The 20,980-nt window shown below is 36.3% G+C and overlaps 1 protein-coding gene across 1 annotated transcript; it reads right to left on the bottom strand.

The window, feature by feature from the left end:
• Positions 1-19,232: 19,232 nt before the first annotated feature.
• On the bottom strand, positions 19,233-20,417 carry LOC149640193 (zinc finger protein 862-like). The gene has a single exon (XM_089850667.1). The coding sequence runs from the start codon at positions 20,415-20,417 to the stop codon at positions 19,233-19,235; it is 1,185 nt and encodes a 394-aa protein (XP_089706793.1).
• Positions 20,418-20,980: the final 563 nt, after the last annotated feature.

Consider the following 20,980-nt stretch of genomic DNA (forward strand, 5'->3'; position numbering starts at 1 on the left):
GGTGAAAGGTCAATTTCGGGCGTGTGGTGTACCCCAGAAATTTATAAAGCTATGGAAATGGGTTACAAACTTTTAAAAATATCAGAAGTGCATCATTATAAAGAAACTTTCAAATATGAAAAAGGTGTAAGCGACGGACTTTTCGGTGGTTACGTAAATAAATTTTTAAAGATTAAGCAGGCCAACTCGGGGTTCCCCTCCTCAGTTAAAACCTTCGAAGAAAAGAGGGAATATTTAGATTCAATTTATGAGACTGAAGGAATCAAAATCGAAATGGATGAGGTAACTAAAAACCCTGCTATGAGAGCAATCTCAAAAATTTGTTTGAACTCACTATGGGGAAAATTTGGATTAAATACTAACAAACCAAAGTCTATCATAATAGATGATTATAAAGATCTAATTGGCATTTTAGTAGACGACACAAAAGAACTTATAGATTTAAGGCCCCTAAACGAAGAGCTATGTTTGTTAACGTATAGTTTTAAGGATGAGTTTCAACCCACATATTATAAGGGGAACCCATATGTTGCCAGCTTTGTTTCATGTTATGGTAGATTAACTCTTTATGAAACACTTGCAAAGTTGAATGAGCGTGTACTTTATATGGATACTGATAGCGTAATCTTTGTTGCAAAAGAGGGGGACTACATACCCCCCACCGGTATTAACTTGGGGTGTTGGGTAAACGAACTGGGAGAGGAATCAATTTTAGAATTTGTTTGCAATGCTCCAAAAAGTTACGCCCTGAAAACTACAGACAACAAAACTATCGTGAAAGTAAAGGGCTTAAGTCTTCAAAATCGAATAAATGAAAATATTGTAAATTTTGACTCCATATTTGAAAGTATTCATAATCAATCGAAAAGAATTAAAGTAGCCGTTCCTTTTAATGTACGTAGAGATAAATATACGGCAACAATAATAAATAAAAAAATGGAAAAGACATTTGGATATACATTTAAGAAGCGCGTAGTTAAGGGTTTTAATACATTTGCATATGGTTACTTAACAGAGACAACTCAGGATGAGTAGATCTAAAAAGAATGTACATTTTTCACCAAATGTAACTGTGTTTGAAATACCTATCGAAGATAGACGTAATTACGCCCTTTACGATGCGCTAAGGTTTAAAGATCGTATTCGAAAGGTGGAAAAAATGTTACTCAAAATATATACAATTCGAACTGAGCAATAAAATATTCGAGTGTTGAATTTTTTGTGTCATTTTAATTACATTTATTAACCTTACGTGTCGAATAAAATTTGTGGCGCCCTTTCAGATGTTATGCGCAGGCTCTAGCATTTGTGGTAAATCATCGTGGGTTTTTAATTTATTAAGATATAGAACATGCATGATTAGTCCAAAACCAGATCGGATAGTTTATTGCTATTCAATTTACCAAAATAAATTTGATGATCTGAAAAGGGAAATCCCTGAAATAGAATTTATGGAAGGGTTACCTCCGAATAACGAAGAATTTTGGAATAGAAATCAAAATAACCTCCTGGTGTTGGATGATTTAGCTTCAGAATGTGGTAATAGTAAAGAAATAGCTGATATGTTTATTAAGGGGAGTCACCACTATAATACCAGCATAATTTTAATTACACAGAGCTTATTTAGTAAAAATAAAGAGTTCAGATTGATTAGCCTAAATTGCGTTTATATTTTAATATTCAAATGTCCCAGGGATTCATCGCCAATACAATTTTTAAGTAGGCAAGTTTTTCCTAGAAAAAGTCAGTTTCTAGTGAAGGCCTACGCCATTGCTACAGAAAAGCCGCACTCGTACATTTTGATTGACTGTCATCAAGCCACGGATGAATGTCTACGAGTTAGAACAAATGTCCTCCCTCCAGATGGAAATATGTACGTATTTATCGACGAATAAGAAAGAGTGACGGTGCATTTTTAATCTATTTAATACAATGATGCTGCCGGTCTCACTTCGTAAGAAATACCCCTACCTAACTTTGCTTAAACGAAGCAATAAAATTCAAAGAAAACACATTCGAAAAAACAGTACCAAAGATCAATTAAAGACGCTTTCTAATATTTGTTTTAACATTACACACGGCGGGATACCTTTGACCTCCAATCTAAAAAATCATTTAAAACGTCACAGGAGAGTTATAAGACTATTGGCTCCAAAGTCTTTGTCATTAAGTAAGAAGCGTCAGTTGATGATTAATCAATCAGGCGGAGCCTTTTGGCCAATGTTACTGGCTAGTATTATCCCTAGTGCTATCTCAGCTATAAAAAGTTTAACATGAAGAAAATGGTTTTGGTGCCTGCCAATACCATTTTGGATCCGGTGGATAAAGAATTATCTGAGCTACATCAAGAAATGCATAACATTCTTCGAAAGTCCGGGTCTAAAGAAACTAAACTTAGAGAATACTTGGAAACCCTGCAAAAATATTTAAATATGAAGAAACTAGTACAACCCATTATCGTAAAAACTGTATCGGCACCTCCTACAACTTATCCAGCGCTACCTTCTACCCCGGTGGTTTCTACTTCTACCGCTACTTTACCCATTACTCCGAGCCTAACAGGAATACACGCAACTACCCCCATTATGCCTACCGCTTCTGCACAGGGTTCCACCATTTTTCAAGCACCACCTAGCGGGTCCACCTTGACATGGCAGCCATTTACGGCTACGGCTATAGCGGCTAAGTCTCCACCACCCAAAAGAAAAAAAACTCTACGTAAAAACAGCGTGGCTCAATCATTAGATGAATTTAAAAAATTTCAAGAACTATATTCGCCTCTTCATTCTAAACGTAAACCCAGAAAAGATAAAAAACTGTTGTACCCACTACACTATGGAAAGAAAAATTTAAATAAACGTTTTTTTATTGATTGCAATATTTATTTTGATGTTTCAACAAATGATTACATAAAAACAATAGAACCAAAGCTTCATTATACATTAAATCATTTGGTTTATATAAATCTTGAATAATAACGTTTAGATTATAACCGTAACAGGCATTAACTAGATAAAAAATACAATGTAAACCGCATGTTAAAGATAATGGATATTGAACAGGTACAGGGTTTATAAACCATTCTTTAGCGTAGACATAAAGATCGCTAAGATTATAATAAGAGGGATCATTTCCATAAGAATCAAAAAAGTTCCCTACATTATTATTTACATATATAGCTAACCAATGAAGTCCTGGACTCGATGAAGGTTCCGAATTTAGACAAAAGCAATATTTAGCTTGCTTTGGCGGTAATGGTTTTTGATCGAAAGCAAATACACCGAGGAAAAAAGGTCTTGTTACAGGTTCACACGTTAAAATTTCGATTATTTCCACCGTATTCATTATCCCGATGGGTTATAAATCACGGTACGATCTTTAGAAATAATAATTTCAGATTCAAACTCGGCGTACACTATTACAGTTACGTTATGGACTAGCGGAGATTGAACTTCATAGATATTCTTAGGCTTCCCTGTTTGTTTCTTGACAAATGTTCAGCGCCCGCTTGTTCTTCCGGTGTAAGATCGAACGCGTACAGAGCGTTACCCTCTTTAAATTCTTCGAAGGTAATACAGTTTCCTTTATTACTTTTGAACAAATCCAAGGCCGTATAGTTTGAGAGGTACTCTCTGGAATACTCGTTAACGGCATAGTGGGGTGTAAACGGAGGATTGGGATATGTTTGATTTCCAATTGTTAGTGCCAAGTAGCTTAAATTAAAATGATTGAATTCAAAGCTATTCAAATCTAGGGCTCCATTAAAGGCTGTTGTTCTAACTAAGCCGATAACTACGCGTGATGGTTGTCTTTCCATAAAGACATTTTCTCGTATAATGTCAGTGGAACCGCTACTGATGGAAAAGTATTTTAACACTGTTCTGTTAATTGGATAAATTACATTGTGCTTTTCGTGTACCATCGCCTGAGCTAACATAATCTCATTATTTATTTTAATCTTTTTTATAAATAATGTAACATCGTCAATTTTAATTTTAAATTTAGGATTAAGTGCTGCTGTAGATATAATTGCATATTCATTAACTGACTTTATGAAGCGAAACCGTACATCAATATTATTAATGAGAAATCGACTCATTCGACATACATCCAAATGTAAATCACCCAACATATCAATGCGTTTCGATAGGGCAGCCCGATCTCTTCGTTTCAGCATTCCATTCTTGTCGTTGTTTGACGCCGGTAAAAACATTTTACTAGCGTCCACAGGGTCATCTTTGTAATACATTTTTGAAGAAAGATAAGACTTTTTGGCACTTGTACCATAGTTTAAATGTGTTTCAAAAAATGCCAAATATGGGTAGGCATTCGTTGGTGTATTAACTTGCGTATCTCCAAAAAATACGTCAACTTGACTAAATAAAGATGCGTGTAATAAATTTGTAGGACCAACGTCCTTGTCTTGGGAAGTTAAAGAAGATCCATCCTCCTTAACTAGTTTGACTCGAACTTGCAATAAGGTTTTAGACAAATCCATAAAGACGTCATTAGATCCAGGGATAAAAAATTCAATTGGTCCATCATCAGAAAGCGAAGCCAAAGCTTTATACATAGCATAATCACTATTTTCTATGTTGTAATTTGTTGGTGGCTCCGCGAACAAATCCAGTTCAGACATCATTCCTTCAACCATTGTTATTTTTAATCGAGAAAATCGGTTTTCGTTCTTTTTCTCTTTTTTGATCGCTTTTTAGGCTTCAGCTTTCTGCGAAGTCCTTGGCCCGTTTGTTGTTGAGCCAAGTGTTGGCTAGCCTTTTGTAGTAAATTTGATCCTGCTTCGCTCAAATTTGATTTCAATGATTCTCTTAGGTTTCTTCCTGCTACGAGATCCCCTGCTATTCTCGACCCCGTTCTGAGAGCTTCCCTACCTAACACTTTACCTGCTGGTCGAAATATCGGTGTAATATATCTAATTAAACTTTTGAAGATACTTCCGAGACCGTTTCCTCTTTGAAATACAGGCCCCCGGAAGTGATTAAGACCATTTCCGGTTTGGCTTAAGTAGTAGTTTAGATATATGTTACTTCGTGACATGCTTGAGAATGAAATGAAGTTTTATGACGGACTTGTTTAATTTAAACATAATATTTTCTCCGAAATCTGTCCTCATATCAATTTCGATCATTTCAAATGATGGACATCTTAAAGGGTAATAATCAATGTTTTGAAACCTATGTACAGCTAAGCTAGAAGATTTATCATTTATTATTGGTATAACCCTCAGAAGAGGGGCATAAACGTCACCAACCACTTGTGGTAGAATTAAATCTGTATAAATATACAAACTAGCCGTACCCTTGTCTATATCGGCAACACTTTTTCCAGTTTCATCCATAAGGGGTCTATCCATTTGGTCCATGTGAAACCCTAATAGTCTACCTAGACCAGACTGATTTTTGTTAAAACACAAATAATAGTTATTTTCACATTTTACGTTTACTTTTCCGTCGGGATTAAGCTTAATTACAAAATTACTACTGTGTTCTCGAGGAATTGCGTGGCGCATTGCTTCAATAACATTTTCAATGTGGTTATACTGGCCGGGTTGAATTTGCAGAGTAATTTCCCTTGGATTCGTTGGGCCTTTTCTTTTTCTTATATGTAAAAAATTATTGGAACTATTTAGTTCTAAAGGATCGTCTTTCTTTCTTTTAATCAGTTCTTCGGGAAAAGTGTATCTCTCTTTGATCCAATCCATGAAGGGTAAGCCCAAGATTTTACCCATTTCTTCCGGTATTTGAACTTCATATCCATTTTTAGCTCTCAGAGCGCAAAAAGCCTTCTCATTGTCATCACTGTAGGTGATAAACATATAAACCGACCGTCGTATTTCGAGGGGTATGGTATTATTAATAGATTTAATTAAACTCTTATAAACATCGTATTCGTCTCCACGCAAGTTTCCCGCGACAAGTTGTATCTTATACTGGTCCCAGCTGTTTTCAGTATAGTCATGTACTCCAGCATTGAAATATAAATACTCGCCGGATACATTATCCCAGGCCTGGGGTAAAAATGCTTCGGCAAGCCCCACATGCCAATTACCAACTAAGTTTAAAGGAGCTGGTAACTGAACTTTAAAATGAGATTGCGTGTTATCCGGAAAGACATTCATAGAAGCCGAACTTACGAGTGTAACATAAAATGAATCGTTCGACATGGTTAACTAGATTAAAATGAACATTTATTTATTTGCCAATAGACATATATCAGTAGACTACTTTTTGAAGTTCGCATTCGTAAAAGGCACCTCTTATTTCTTCGTCGTTGTAATCTTTAACTACGTAACAAACTGGATTTCTGTAAAGAACTTTTGATACGGTAAATATTTCCCTCGTCCAATAACCTTTATAGCCCTTTTCGAAAAGAGGTTTACTCTTTGACAGTCTGACAAAATCACCAATCTTTAACTTTGGGGGTTTAGCAGGTTTTTGATTGCCATACAAACGCTGCCATACTAAATGTTCATTTTCGATATTAACATCTTTTGGAGCGAAACCAATACTTGAATGCGTACTAGAGTTATAGGCCTTCATGATTTTTGGCAAACTACCAATATAATTATATTTTTTCGTTCTTGTAAATAGTTTGAATATTTTATCCTTTAACGTTCTGTTAAATCTTTCAATAACACCGCACTTTATCCTTCCAACACTTGTATAGAGTTGAATACCCTCTTTCTTCAAATATTCTTTAAACAATTTTGATAGAAATTCACTGCCTTGGTCAACATTAATACGCAAAGGCTTTCTCTCTTTGATCGCTTTCTGAAATGCGCTTAAAACTTCTCTACTAGTTTTATTCTTTAAAGGAAAACTCCAGGCATATTTTGAGAATACGTCTATTATAGTCAAAATGTATTGAAAACCTTTGTTATGCTTTTTGATACGTCGTAGATCAATTAGATCGCATTGAAATACTTCATCAGCTGTTGTAGCATAAGTTTGATTTCGAGGGAAGTTTATTCTCCTTGGTTTATGAATAGTGTATGTGGGTTGAGACTGAAGCCAAGTCTCAATTTTTTTCTTTGAAATACTTTTTACTCCTTGTTTCAATTTATTTGCGCTTCCGTAACTAAGAGGGTTTTCAGAATCGTAATATACTCGGCTTAATTTTGATTCCATTGTTATTGCTAAGCTTAAATTCTATTACCCTATTCCTTTATTTAGAATTGATTTCACTATAACAATACAACTGTATTCATACGCTATAAGTTATCACCATAAGTCTATGATACTCTCTATAAGTATGGGTCTATAGAATATATGCCAAAAGCATTAATCACTACGTAGATAGTAAGAATTTAACAATAGAATTTTTCCTGGAATTGAATAGTACGAAACTAGCGCCACGCGCGAAGTTAAAATGGGGGAAGGAACTCGCGGCGCGCGCGGTAAACCCCGCGGGGGTGAGGGGGGAAGGAACTCGCGGGGAACTCGCGGGGAACTCGCGAAGATTCACCGCGGCGGCGGCGGCGGCGTGCTCCAGTTCCCACGCTCCAGTTCCCATGACCCAGTTCCCATGACCCAGTTCCCATGACCCAGTTCCCACGCACCTACTTTATACCTCTACCGTAGTACGAAATGTAGCCCTATACTACTTAAGCCATATATTTTAAAGGGAGAATCACAATAAGTAATTGTACTAGAATATATAGATGACGTTAATTTGCAGAACGAAATTTTCAGAACGAACAAAATTTGAATTTCACGCCCGCGAGGGGGTGTGGCTTAATTAAGCTAGTGGCACCAGGTCAAGGAATATTTTTTAAATTGTGAGGACTACCAGTCGTTATAAAAAATAGAAACCTCTATAATCGATTAGGGAAATAGAGATTAATAATTAAATTCTGGATCAAAAGTACATGTTGTTAAAAGCTAAGATATTGTTTTAGTCTGGTTTCTCATCGCATAGTGGCGCTGCTTGAGGGCTTTGAGAAAGTGTCGTAAAGTCAAATAAATATTGCGAAGTTTTCAAATGACAGAATTCACTGTTATAAAAACAAATTAAACTATGAATGTAAAAAGGGCATGTATTTCCTTTAATGACTTTTTCTGGCTTTCTTTTAAACCGAATTTATGTCAAAACTTCTCTTTCTGTTGCGATTTGTGAAAAAGTTTCGTTTACAATTTTGTCTGTGTGTTACTTAAGGTTAGGGACACAATTTTTGAAAAACGGGTAGTTTAGTTTTTAAAACATCTATTGAATTATGATAAGCTTATATCCCAAGTGAAACGATAGAATAGTTGGAAAAAATTCAGTATGTATACGCTTTGGAAACGGGGTTTTGAATAAGACTTAAAATCAGAGTGTAATTATAAACTGTATATTCTGATTCAAGAAGATCCGTTCTTTCAGAAAGGATTATTATGATAAAATTTTAAGATTTTCGATTTTTGGTGATTCTAACCCTTTAAATTATGTCACGCAACGATATTGACTTTAACTCGCGTTGAGTGCGAAGTGTAAGATACAGGATACAACACTCAATTAATACAGTTACAGCCTTTTAGGAATCATTACCGAATATGATATTTCATTTAAATAATAACGAGACGTAGCTTATAACTTCAACTAAAATTAGATAGTTAATCGTAATGATAACTTTCCCGTTTCACCTTAGATTAGGGACTGAAGGAATTAGGACACGTTTACGTGAACCATCAGAAACGCTTTAGGAAATAAGTTATAGGCTCATAAATACCTTTTGAAGGGCTATCTGGATTATCATGTAGATCTAAAGCAATGCATTTTTACTACAATAACTCGAGTTCCAATTTAAATATACCATTAGTGATTAACCGAGTTGTGAGACGCGTTGCGGCGGCCTCTTGTACTAGAATCTCAGCTTTGGCGCCTTTTCCAGATATTTTCTCCAACTCCCCCTCGCTTCGGATTTCCGGAAGAAATCGCTGGATATATTATTCTTATCGGCCTGAGTAACTTATAGGGAACCATATTATTAACTCATGGTAATATATGCAGTTTCGAATATATTTTTGAATCAATCTTTGGTAAATTTGCCTCGCGTTAAATATTAATCTCAAATAGTATATTCGACCAACCCCTACGTATAGCGATCTTGTATATATTTGAGGAAGTGTTTTGATTGTATGTTTGTTCTTTATGCAAAGTCATAATTGTGAATGTCCTCCTTATTAGAACTTGGGCCAATCTCACGCTCGTAAACCGCGTACAAAGTTTTTATCTTGGCAATAATCTTTTGTTGGCAACCTGAATGCTTGGTAAGAACATGTCAAAATCTGAGATGTACAGTATGGGCCTATAATTATAGGACGCGGTAGCCACAGACCACCGACGCCACTCTCTCTCTCTCTCTCTCTCTCTCTCTCTCTCTCTCTCTCTCTCCAATATAGAAGAGACGCGGAATATAGAGAAAGGGGTGCTTTGACCATTTTAAAATAAATGTATTCGGGACATGTGAAAAGAAAGGGCCCGACTATGAGTCTACTAAAGGATTAAGGTAAAAGCTACCAACGACTATTTCTTTTCAAGTAAGAATCTACAGATCAGAGGAAGCTCCGGACACAACCCCGACCTGCCCATCCCAACTAGGCGCCAATCCTTATCTCCTGCCATTATCACGTCCAGCATGACAAATGTATCAGTAGAAATGGGTATAGCGAAGCTTTAAAGTATTGAGTTTTACAATGGGAAACTTTCTAAACCTTTCAGTGTAATTTGGAATGTTATTTAATTTTTGTTACAGAGGTTACTGGTTACTCGAATTGAAATGAGAGCCGGTTATTTTGGCGCGAAATGTGATTTTGAGAGGGGGGGGGTTATTGGGGAAAATGAATTCTCAGGAAATTTGTTGCTTTAAAATATTTCAATACCTAGAAACACAAGTCTGTCTTAAAGGGAGGGTGAAGCGGAAAATAAAGTGATTTTTAATCGATTCTTCTATTGGTTATAAGACCTATCTGCATAGTCAAACATCCAGGAAATACCTCTGAATGATTTTAAAAATCAAAATGGATTCAGATTTCATCAATAATTTAACCCTAATACCTTCGACCAATCGCGTAACGCCCTGCCTTCCAGTTAACAAAATGTGCAAGTCACGCTCAATGTCGCGTTAGGAGTATTCTCATCGCGCGCAATGTTTGTCACATCTCGTGCTAAATAATGCTCGAAATAGAGCGTGACACGTAAATTTCGTTAAGTGGAAGGCAGGGCGTTACGCGATTGGTCGAAGGTATTAGGGTTAAATTACTGATGAAATCTGAATCTAGTTTGATTTTTAAAATCATTCAGAGATATTTCAAGGATGTTTGACTATGCATATAGGTCTTATAACCAATAGAAGAATCGATTAAAAATCACTTTATTTTCAACTTCACCCTCATTTTAACACCACAAATACGGTGTTTTTACTAGTATACGGTTGAATTCTGAAGAAAGTGAGATGGTTTGTATTTATAGGCCTATTATTTAAATAGCAATATTTAGGGTGGCCTACTGGCCTATAGTTAATGTAAGCTTAATATTATGTGTGTTATTTCAATACATTTTTGGTAACAACCTCTAAACAAAATGAAAGGTGGCCCTTAAAAGGGCCGTTTTGGGGGCAGTTTAATACGCCGTGCCCAGGAGAAAAAAGTTCAATCAATGAATAAACTGGCCTATAATTAATGTAAGCTGTAACCATCTTAACCCAAAAATCAAATTAAATTTTTGATTAATCTTTCAATTAATAATGAAATACGTTAAATTAACACTATAAAGATAATATTAGCCCTTTTAACTTAAACCTTTCCCTTTAAAATAAACTGAAAAGAAATTCTTTCGTACAATAGATGAGGAACTAGCCCCTCAATGTTGACACAGTACTTTCTAGAACGATCCTATACCCCTTTATCCATAGTACAAAATGAAATACCTAGCAACTAGAACTTTTTCCAAGAAACCAGAGAAATACTACGCTTATTTAGACCCCCAAGCAACAAGACCTTGAGTCACTATCCTGGTTCCTGGCCCGAGAAACTTCAAGAACATTTTTTTAACCCTTAAACTGACCAATCCGTATTTGATCCCAAAACAAAAAGTTTTGCCCATTCGCTGTTAACATGAATACGCCCGGCTACGTCATAAATATGGTCCACTATTCGCCAAACCGAAGTCAATCAACAAACGTCATTATCCCAGAAATCCTTGCGAGAAACTAGAAGTTATATATACGAAGTCCCTCCTGTCCCATCGTCAGTCGATACCTGAAATGTCTAAACGAGACCCTGTCGGCTCACCCCCAAGAAATCTCTAAACGGACGGAGATTATTTTTTAAATCGAAACCTTCATTTTTATTCGATGTTTTTATTTTCATTCATTTGATACCTTTATTTTTCTTCAAGTTGAATCGGAGAATTTATTTTTAACCCCTAGAAGAAGAGAGCGCACGAATTATTATTAAATCACGAGAAAAGAAAATAATTAACCCTTAAATCGCGTAATCAGAGAAAAAAAGATCCTGAATTAAAACCCTTAAATTGAGAAGAAGAAAAAAGATCCTGAACCCCTAAGATGAATCTGGAAGAGGAGCTACTTGGCGTAAGAAATTAAGAAAAACTTGAAACTATTTTGATAAACTGACATGAAACTATGGTTAAAGAACTTAGATTATGGTTGACGGATTGATTCATTTTTTTTTTTAAATCTTAACTTTTTATTTTTGAACATTATTATTTTAGTGCATAACTGCACGAATTGAACCTAAAAACCCCTAAAATTTAAATTTGAAACTTAAAGGAGACATTCCATAAACGTTATAAATTGAAAACCCCCTTTTTGATTTTTGTTTAATTTTTTATTTTGACCCCTAAAAAGTGTGTGAAAATTTATGAACAAGATTGAATATTATGTTGAATATTAAAAATTGGATTAGAATCTATTTTGACTCTCACTTGACATATACCAACAAACGCGGTCACTTTTGATTCAGAAATTTTATAAGCCCCTCGTTTCCGCTAAAAAAGCCTTAACTCCCCACAACTGACTGCATTCTAACATCTAGTCTAGCGTTTGCGAGGATGAATCATGAGTGAAAATAGGTAGGTGTTTATCTTATACTTTAACCCCTCTAATAAGACGTCGAACACTCCACCTTACCCCCATAAAATCTTAAAGAGCATAAAGAAAAGGCTTATAAATTGGCGCAGTCGGCAGGATACGATACTTCGGAATCTTATCGATATGATGGATTCTGACATGTCTTAAAGAGAGTCAAATTTGGTTCAATTATTAAAAACCCCTGTATTATTTTGAGAAAATATTGAAAATAATCGAGCAATCACAATGGGTCAAATTGACACATCGGATCTTATTATATACGTTTTGGTTATCTTAATAATCATATTGTCGTATGACAAAGTAATTCTACCCTTGATAAAATTATTGTATGACTTGGTCAGTTGGATCCAAAGAAAAAATTAGTTACCCCTAATCTTAAAGATGAAATGATATTAAAACTATTACAGCAAAATGCTGAATCACAACAAATGTTTAAAGAAACGATAGAGACACTCAATAAGAGTTATAGAGATTCATTAGAAACCCAAAGAGGTTCACCTCCCCAATCTTTGAGATCTAACTCAAGTTCGAGTTCGGAATCTGATACCCATCAAATTAATACGAAACGTACCCATATAAATGATATACCAAAATCACCCGAAGAAAATGTTATTGATAGAGAAGAAATCCTTAGAAGAATCGAAAAGACAAGAAAAGAGGAAGAGAGGTTAGACCCCATATTTACATCTACCCCTTATAACCAAAAAGAAACAGGAAAGAAAGTATCCCTCCCCTCCAATATTTACGAAGAAAAACGTTCGGAAGACCCCCATGCGACACGAGTAAAAGAATTTTTCAACCCCCCTTCTAACGTTACCTTGAGACCAGAGAGAGAGAGGATCTTTTTCCAAGAAACGAACCTATACTAAGTCAGAATACCTTCCAAGACAAGTTGAAAAGTCCTATATTTCCTGTATACGAGAAAGAACAAGAGATATCAAATATTCCTGATATTACCTTAATTCCTAGAGAGAGAAAACTTACAATATTCGACCCCTAAAAATCGAACTTTACCTATTCCTCAATTCACGATAAGATTTAATGGAGAATCAAACCCTATAGACTTCCTATATAGCGCGTACGAGAATGGGATGATAACAGGCGTGACACGTCAGGAATTATTGACCCACATACCCTTAGCATTCGAAGGACAAGCAAAGAAATAGTATTGGAAAAATATAAATCATTTTCATACTTGGAATGACTTTGAAAATAAGTTTAAGGAAAAATTTTTGGGAGATGGTTATTCCAAAATAATCAAGAGAAAAATCCAAACAAGAAGGCAAAGACCCAATGAGAGCCCTGCAGATTATGTGCACGATATGATTAACAATTATGGTCAATTACCCTATATTCCCTCTGAGCAAGATCGATTAGACCATATAATTTTTGGATTAATGCCCGAATATGAAGCCCTATTAAACCTGAAAACTTGTACCACAGTTGATGAACTTTTAGAGGTAGTAAAACAACTTCAACCAGTGATGGGAGTTTTACACCCTAGAAATCAAGGAACAAACGAACCCCGAAACCCCTTAATAAACAAATTTTGCAATTATTGCAAGGAATACGGACATTTTGTTTATAACTGCCCAAATAAAAGAAGTAGACCGCAAGAAGTAACCTTAGCCCTTGAATCGTATCTTCAATCAGCTAGGCCTAAATGCTTTGTATGCAATTCTACGGATCATATGGCTAGAGATTGTCCCCAAAATCACAACTATCAATCAAGAGAAAGAATAAATGAAGAACAAAATACCACTCCTAAAAGAACGGTTGAGATAACTGTCCCACAACATGACAACTTAATTAACATGATACGTAATATTGTCCCTGGAACTGGAAGTATACCCTTTCAATCACCCAATGGCAATTATGCTGCAATCCTAGACACGGGAGCATGTACATCATTTATGGTCAAAAATGTCGCTGAACAAGTCTACCCAGAAATGGATTTAAACCGTCTGAAAACAAGAGAATTCTTTTCAGCTTCCCCTAACAGTCCTCTTAAAGCTGAAGGCCCAATTAAACTTCCTGTACAATTAAATGATGAAATGGGTCCCCCTATGGAAATTGAATTTTACATAATTGAGAAAGCAAACTTTTCGATTATATTGGGATCTAATTGGATGACCGATGTAGGAGCAAAACTGAACTACGAGGATCATAGTATCACTTGCACAATAAATGGACAATAATGGGTGTTTCCATTTATTCAAAACCCAAGAGCAACCCCTACTACTATGACCGTGACCAATGACATAAGCATGCCAGAAGATATAGATTTGGATACAGAGAAAAAACAAGACTTGCAAAACTTCTTTATCGAAGAGAAGCGAATGAATGAAAATTCCCCTATGGAGGATGAGACAGACGAAGACAAAGAAGAATTGAAACATAACACCCCTACTTTTTATCCCACTGAGCCGTTTTTGAATGGAAACAAGTTGATGAAGTCTTCAAGTACTAAAACTTCTATGCATCGAAAAAAAAATTAAAGTGATCGTAAGATGAATATGTTAAGTTCGGGGACGAACTTTTCAGAAGTGGTGGGGATATGTAACCATCTTAACCCAAAAATCAAATTAAACTTTTGATTAATCTTTCAATTAATAATGAAATACGTTAAATTAACACTATAAAGATTATATTAGCCCTTTAAACTTAAACCTATCCCTTTAAAATAAACTGAAAAGAAATTATTTCGTACAATAGATGAGGAACTAGCCCCTCAATGTTGACACAGTACTTTCTAGAACGATCCTATACCCCTTTATCCATAGTACAAAATGAAATACCTAGCACCTAAAACTTTTTCCAAGAAACCAGAGAAATACTACGCTTATTTAGACCTCCAAGCAACAAGACCTTGAGTCACTATCCTGGTACCTGGCCCGAGAAACTTAGAGAACATTTTTTTTAACCCTTAAACTGACCAATCCGTATTTGATCCCAAAACAAAAAGTTTTGCCCATTCGCTGTTAACATGAATACGCCCGGCTACGTCATAAATATGGTCCACTATTCGCCAAACCGAAGTCAATCAACAAACGTCATTATCCCAGAAATCCTTGCGAGAAACTAGAAGTTATATATACGAAGTCCCTCCTGTCCCATAGTCAGTCGATACCTGAAATGTCTAAACGAGACCCTGTCGGCTCACCCCCAAGAAATCTCTAAACGGACGGAGATTATTTTTTAAATCGAAACCTTCATTTTTATTCGATGTTTTTATTTTTAATCATTTGATACCTTTATTTTTCATCAAGTTGAATCGGAGAATTTATTTTTAACCCCTAGAAGAAGAGAGCGCACGAATTATTATTAAATCGCGAGAAAAGAAAATAATTAACCCTTAAATCGCGTAATCAGAGAAAAAAAGATCCTGAATTAAAACCCTTAAATTGAGAAGAAGAAAAAAGATCCTGAACCCCTAAGATGAATCTGGAAGAGGAGCTACTTGGCGTAAGAAATTAAGAAAAACTTGAAACTATTTTGATATTAGATTCTGCAATATTAAATCCTCTATCGGCTAAAATTGCATCACCCGGTACCAATTTCTTTAAAATATCGCAATCCTCAGTAATATGTTTATCCGAAGAGCGTCCTCCATAAGACAGAACCTTGGGGTGTCCCCCCAATTAGAAATTTCATGGTGTAGTGAGAAAACGTTTCTGCCCTTGCATCCAATGACGAGGGTCTTTCAATGAAAATCTCAAAGCAATCAATGATAACAACTACTTTGTTACCAAAGGCCACTTTAAGACACAGTTCGTCTCTAGATGGCCACTTAATTAAACGATTTAATCCGATATATGCAATATTAAGCCACTTGTTGTTGTTGTTGTTGTTGAAGGGGGTGACGCGTCGCCGCGTCGAGCACCGATACCAAGGGTATATTGTGCGCCCCGAGCTGGTTAGACTGCGAAGAGTCCTGTCGCCTCGATGAATCGGAGAATCCGATTGGCCGAGACAGTAGAGAACTGGTGAGGTTCCATAATATGCATGTCAAAATGCTCAAACCTCATGGCCGCGAGGTAGTCGCAGCTGCAGAGGATATGGGAGGAGGTTTCTTCTACCTCCCGGCAGAACCTACAGAGTGGGTCATCAACGATGCCCAATAAGTGCAGGTGTCTATTCAGCCGGCAGTGTCCAGTGAGGAGACTGGTGACCAGCCTAATTTTGCTTTTGGTGAGGGCAAGCAGTTCCTTTGCCCTAGTGATAGAAGGACCCGGGACAAACTCCTTGGCTTGTCTCTGCCCATCCATGTCAAGCCAGAGCTGCAGTTGAAGTGCAGACATCCGGCAGTGAATCCTATGACGAATGATGCCGTGGGGGATGGGAACCGCAGGCTCAGGTCCGAAGAACTTCGCCTCAGCCCCCCCCCCTTTTGGCATACATATCAGCCCTCTCATTGCCCAGGTATCCGCAGTGTCCTGGCACCAACAGCAATTGAACCTTGTTGCTGACAGCCAGAGAACACAGCAAATCCAGACAACTGAGGACCAGTCTTGAGTCAACAAGGCACTGACCCAGTGCCATGAGGGCGGCCTGACTATCCGAATAAATCTGAATCGTCGGTCCGCGGTAATTTTTCTTGATGCAGAAATCCGCACATAAACAAATGGCCACTTAGCGAAGACTTTGGATATAGTAGACGAGGAAACGTTAAATCTGTATGCAAGATCTTGCACATCCAAATCCAATCGAAGTCTGAGGAGAAGAATTGGATACTCTTGAAACAACGATAGTATTACTGTAAAGGCCCGTTCACATTACCCAACTTTAGTCAGCTGACAAACCCGATCTGACTAGTCAGGCCAGATTGTCAGGCAATATGAACGTTTCACCCAACCGTACTATTGTCAGGTTCAAGCTCAGATTTTAATCGGGTAGGTAGGCGATTGGAGTCGGGCCGACTAAAGTCAAGAGAGGGAGCAAACCAATCAGAATAAGACTTGGCTATTTCGTCATGGGACACGTGGTTTTTCTTTCAGCTCGAGAGAGAGAACCGAGAGTATCGGCCATTATTTAATTTTATAATTAAAATGATTTCGGGCCTTGGCCATTTTTTAACATGGGTTAATTATTAAGTTTTGATGGTTGTTCCTCATTGAATATTATCAGAAGTAATATAGTAGTAGTTTTCTATATTACTTCTGATATTATTGACCTTTATTATGTTCTGAACTGCAGAAATTTAGTGGGAATAGCTTTTGATGCTCGTAAAGTAGTCGAATTTTTTCGAGAATATGAGTTTGAACATTTATAATCCAAAACAAATCACTCCTATTATTATGTACCGCTTTGTACACCCTCTTGTGTTTCAAAGGTAGTTCGCCCGATTCGTTGGGTGGTGTGAACGAGTGACCTGACTAGACTAAATTGGGTGACAAGTCGGCCTGACAAGTCTATGATTTGACAGCTGACTAAAGTTGGGTAATGTGAACGAGCCTTTAATCTTGGTTGCAAGTGTTGAGATAGCAATTGAAAAGTCCCCATTTTATTATTGTTATAGTTGGGAGTCCCGTGTAGTAAATAGCAGGTTATTCATTTCTTTCAATGTACTCTCTATCTATTGTGTGTTCCTTGAAATATTCTTCTAACCTTACAATGTCACCCATTGTCAGCTCAGTTAGAGTTTCAGCCGTTTCATATGTCTTTTCTGTGGAATTATAAGTTTGAGTTAATGCGTCTGTTCAAAATGATGCATTAGTCTGAGAGTATTTGAACTGATGCATCTTGGAATGCTACTTCAACTTCTGGCAAATCTTCATTTAAAACTGTATCATCATCGTTTGTCATCGTTATGGAACTATCTAAGCTACTGTCTTCCGTAAAATATGCAATTTCATCAAATTTTCCTGATGTTAAAGTTTTTTCGTAGCCAAGATGGGGTATTAACCTTTTTTTTATCGTTCTAATGGTCGATTATGCAAGTACAGTTTATATTTTGGAGTTCTTAACCCTTGTACAGACTTGGAACCTAAATCAAGTGTTGGCACCCAATCAGGGTGTATTTCATCTTCCAGACTGGCTGGCTTTCCTAGACTAAATTGCATTAATTTACTGTAAAGCATTCTGTAGTGATTCCTCTACCTTTACCTGTTATAAAATGTCGACTACAAATGCGGTGCCATTTTTTGTCAACAAAGTCAGGCCTTTCACCAATGGCCTGTATCCAAGCATTTCTTCGATTAACAAAACGTTTCTCAATATGCATACCATGTTCCTTGTCAATGAACGGAAATGAGCAATAGGACACTCCCTCAACTTTTCCCGTGCGATTTTTACATTTTAAAACGGAACAATTAACCATATTCAACTAAAATTCGAACTAAAATTATTAAGCCTAGGCCCATCTATGGGATTTACTATAGGAACATTAGTCCGTCGTCTGCTACGACTGCCTCATCCAGAGCAGCCATGGAAATAAGGTTTTTTTTTTCAACTAGTCCTCGGGACCAGTGACCCTGAAATCAACAATATTCAAACTGGGCCCCAAGACCAGTTACCCCCGTGCGATTTATTATACTACTGGTCCCATTTTAAAACTATTTACATATATAAAATTACACGGTCGGAAATCATTTTTAACAATTTTATTTAGCCAATTAAAATAGTTAATAACGTATATCACAGTTAGATATCACATTATATAGAGCTTATTTTTTCAGCCGTTTTTTTTTCAAGATATCACAAATTTTTGACCTTAGTTTTTCAGTAGTTTTTTTTTAAAAAATATTACACTAAGAGAAAGTTTTTTAAGGATTCTCAATTAAATTAAACAGAATATTTTCAAAGTCTGAAAATTCAGAATCATTTGAACTTGAGGTGCTAGGCTTTTAGGCAGGTAATTTCCTGTTGTTGAGTCTTCTGCGGCTGTCATTCAACCAAAGCGTTAAAGCTGGGATAGGCTCAAAATCTTGCAATGAAATTCTTTGCAAACAAATTCTTAAGGAATTATCTAAGTTTTTGGAACTTATCAGTGTGCGATCTTTGCTTTTTATAATGTGGCATTTACTGAATCCCCTTTCAGCCTAAGCTGATGAAGGTGTAACTAATGAAATCACTTTGAATATCTTGCAAAGAGCAGGATATTGGTTGATATATGTTTCTAAGGTTAAAGAATATAATCTTTTGGGGAGTTCTTAACTTTGAATGGCAACTGTGTAGCTACCATTCTTTTAAATGAAGTAAATTCTGTTTTAAGGCCCATGAATTCTTCATCGGTTAGCAATGGTTTGAAAAAGATTCCCAACTCGTTTATTTCAGATCTTCCAAACTCATCCAATTGTTTGAGATCACCAGGCCATATTCGTGTATCAAATATGTGTTCACCGGGAATTTTATCTGTTGCTTCTAGAAGTTTTTCCAAAAATAATGCAACATTTTCGCACAAGTCCGTGCATTCTTGAAGGAAGGCCTTAAAATTGTCTAAATCCATTCTTATAGGCGCACCCCGAAATTCGCCGGGTACTTGCAAAAGCTCATTCGTCACAGACTTAACTTTACTTCCCCCTTCATATTTTAGATTTTTCATTTCACTTATCGACCTTTTAATTTCATCTTTTGCTTTGTACATCAAAATATCACTTTTCTGCAGCTTTTCAGAAAGATGGCCAAGTTGGAAGTATATGTCAAACATCAGGGCGAGGGTGGCAATGAATGACGAGTTCGCAGTTTTTACATTTAGTTCTTTGGCCTTAGCTTGTGTTTTAGTGTCATTTGAGGTGGCCTCCATTTCTCTGAGATGCAGTACCAATGCTTTCCAATTTCTTTCCACTGCTTTAACAGATTTGAAATGAAATGCAAGCCATCTTGTCTTAGGTAAGGATCCAAATTTCAAGATTGTTTCTTCAACCTGGAGCGCAATCTCCTGAATACCTTCAAGCTTCTTGTAAGATTTGTGGTAGAAGGTGAAGATGTCTCTTATAGTTTCTGCAAAATCTTCAATTTTCTTATTTCCTTTGAAGGCTTCTTTGCATAAGAGCTCAATTTTGTGCGCCATACAGTGCATATCAATGAGAAAGTGATCATTCTTCTGTTTCCTAAGGATTTGTATCAAACCGTTATGTTTTCCATGGTAAACGGACGCACCATCTGTACCAATGCATACTAATTTTTCAATCCAGTTTATCATTTCAAGTGAATCAAAATGAGTTTTGAGACTATTTTCAAGGTGTACAGCACTACCAGATTCTGGTCTTAAAATGGTTAAATATTTTGTGGTTGGTTTTCCTTTTTCTAAAACACAGACGTAAACTATTTCATGGTTAATACTGCTTCGGTCTGTTGATCCATCCATTTTTATGGCAAAAAAATTTGCACTTTTCAACGCTTTTGTGGTTTCATTTTGATAAACTTTTGAAATGTACTGTGCAAAATATGGTACAGTTTTAGAATGACTAGTATATGCGATTCCCATAGAAATTCCGTTTTTTTTTCTGAAGTTGGCATAATTCAGGAAATATTTTGAAAGACAAATTTGACACTATTATATAATAAACGGTGTTAAAAATGTACGTTAATCTAGTCAGGTGAATCTCATTTAGCTTCAAGATGGCTCTGTAGATACTTCTGCAGCTTTTTTAAGTGCAGCTACACAATTCAGATGTGAAGATTTTTCATGTACTTTAATAGTTGATACTTGAAAATTACTAGTTCTCTGAACAAAATAATTTGAGCTTTCTTTAATATTATTTCCTCCTTCATTGCTCCTACAGACTTTAGAGTACATGAGGTTATCATCTTCGTCAAAGTCTAAAAATGTGTACTGATTTTTCCAAGATTGAAGAAATTTCCTTTTCTTGCCCTTCAGTTGCTTTAACGAGCCAACTGCAGCACCCTTTGACAGATTAGTGGGAGTGG

This window comes from Phalangium opilio, unplaced genomic scaffold (assembly GCF_054372755.1).
Source record: "Phalangium opilio isolate 3A_F unplaced genomic scaffold, DU_Popi_V2 ptg000093l_1, whole genome shotgun sequence".
Classification (NCBI taxonomy): Eukaryota; Metazoa; Arthropoda; class Arachnida; order Opiliones; family Phalangiidae; genus Phalangium; species Phalangium opilio.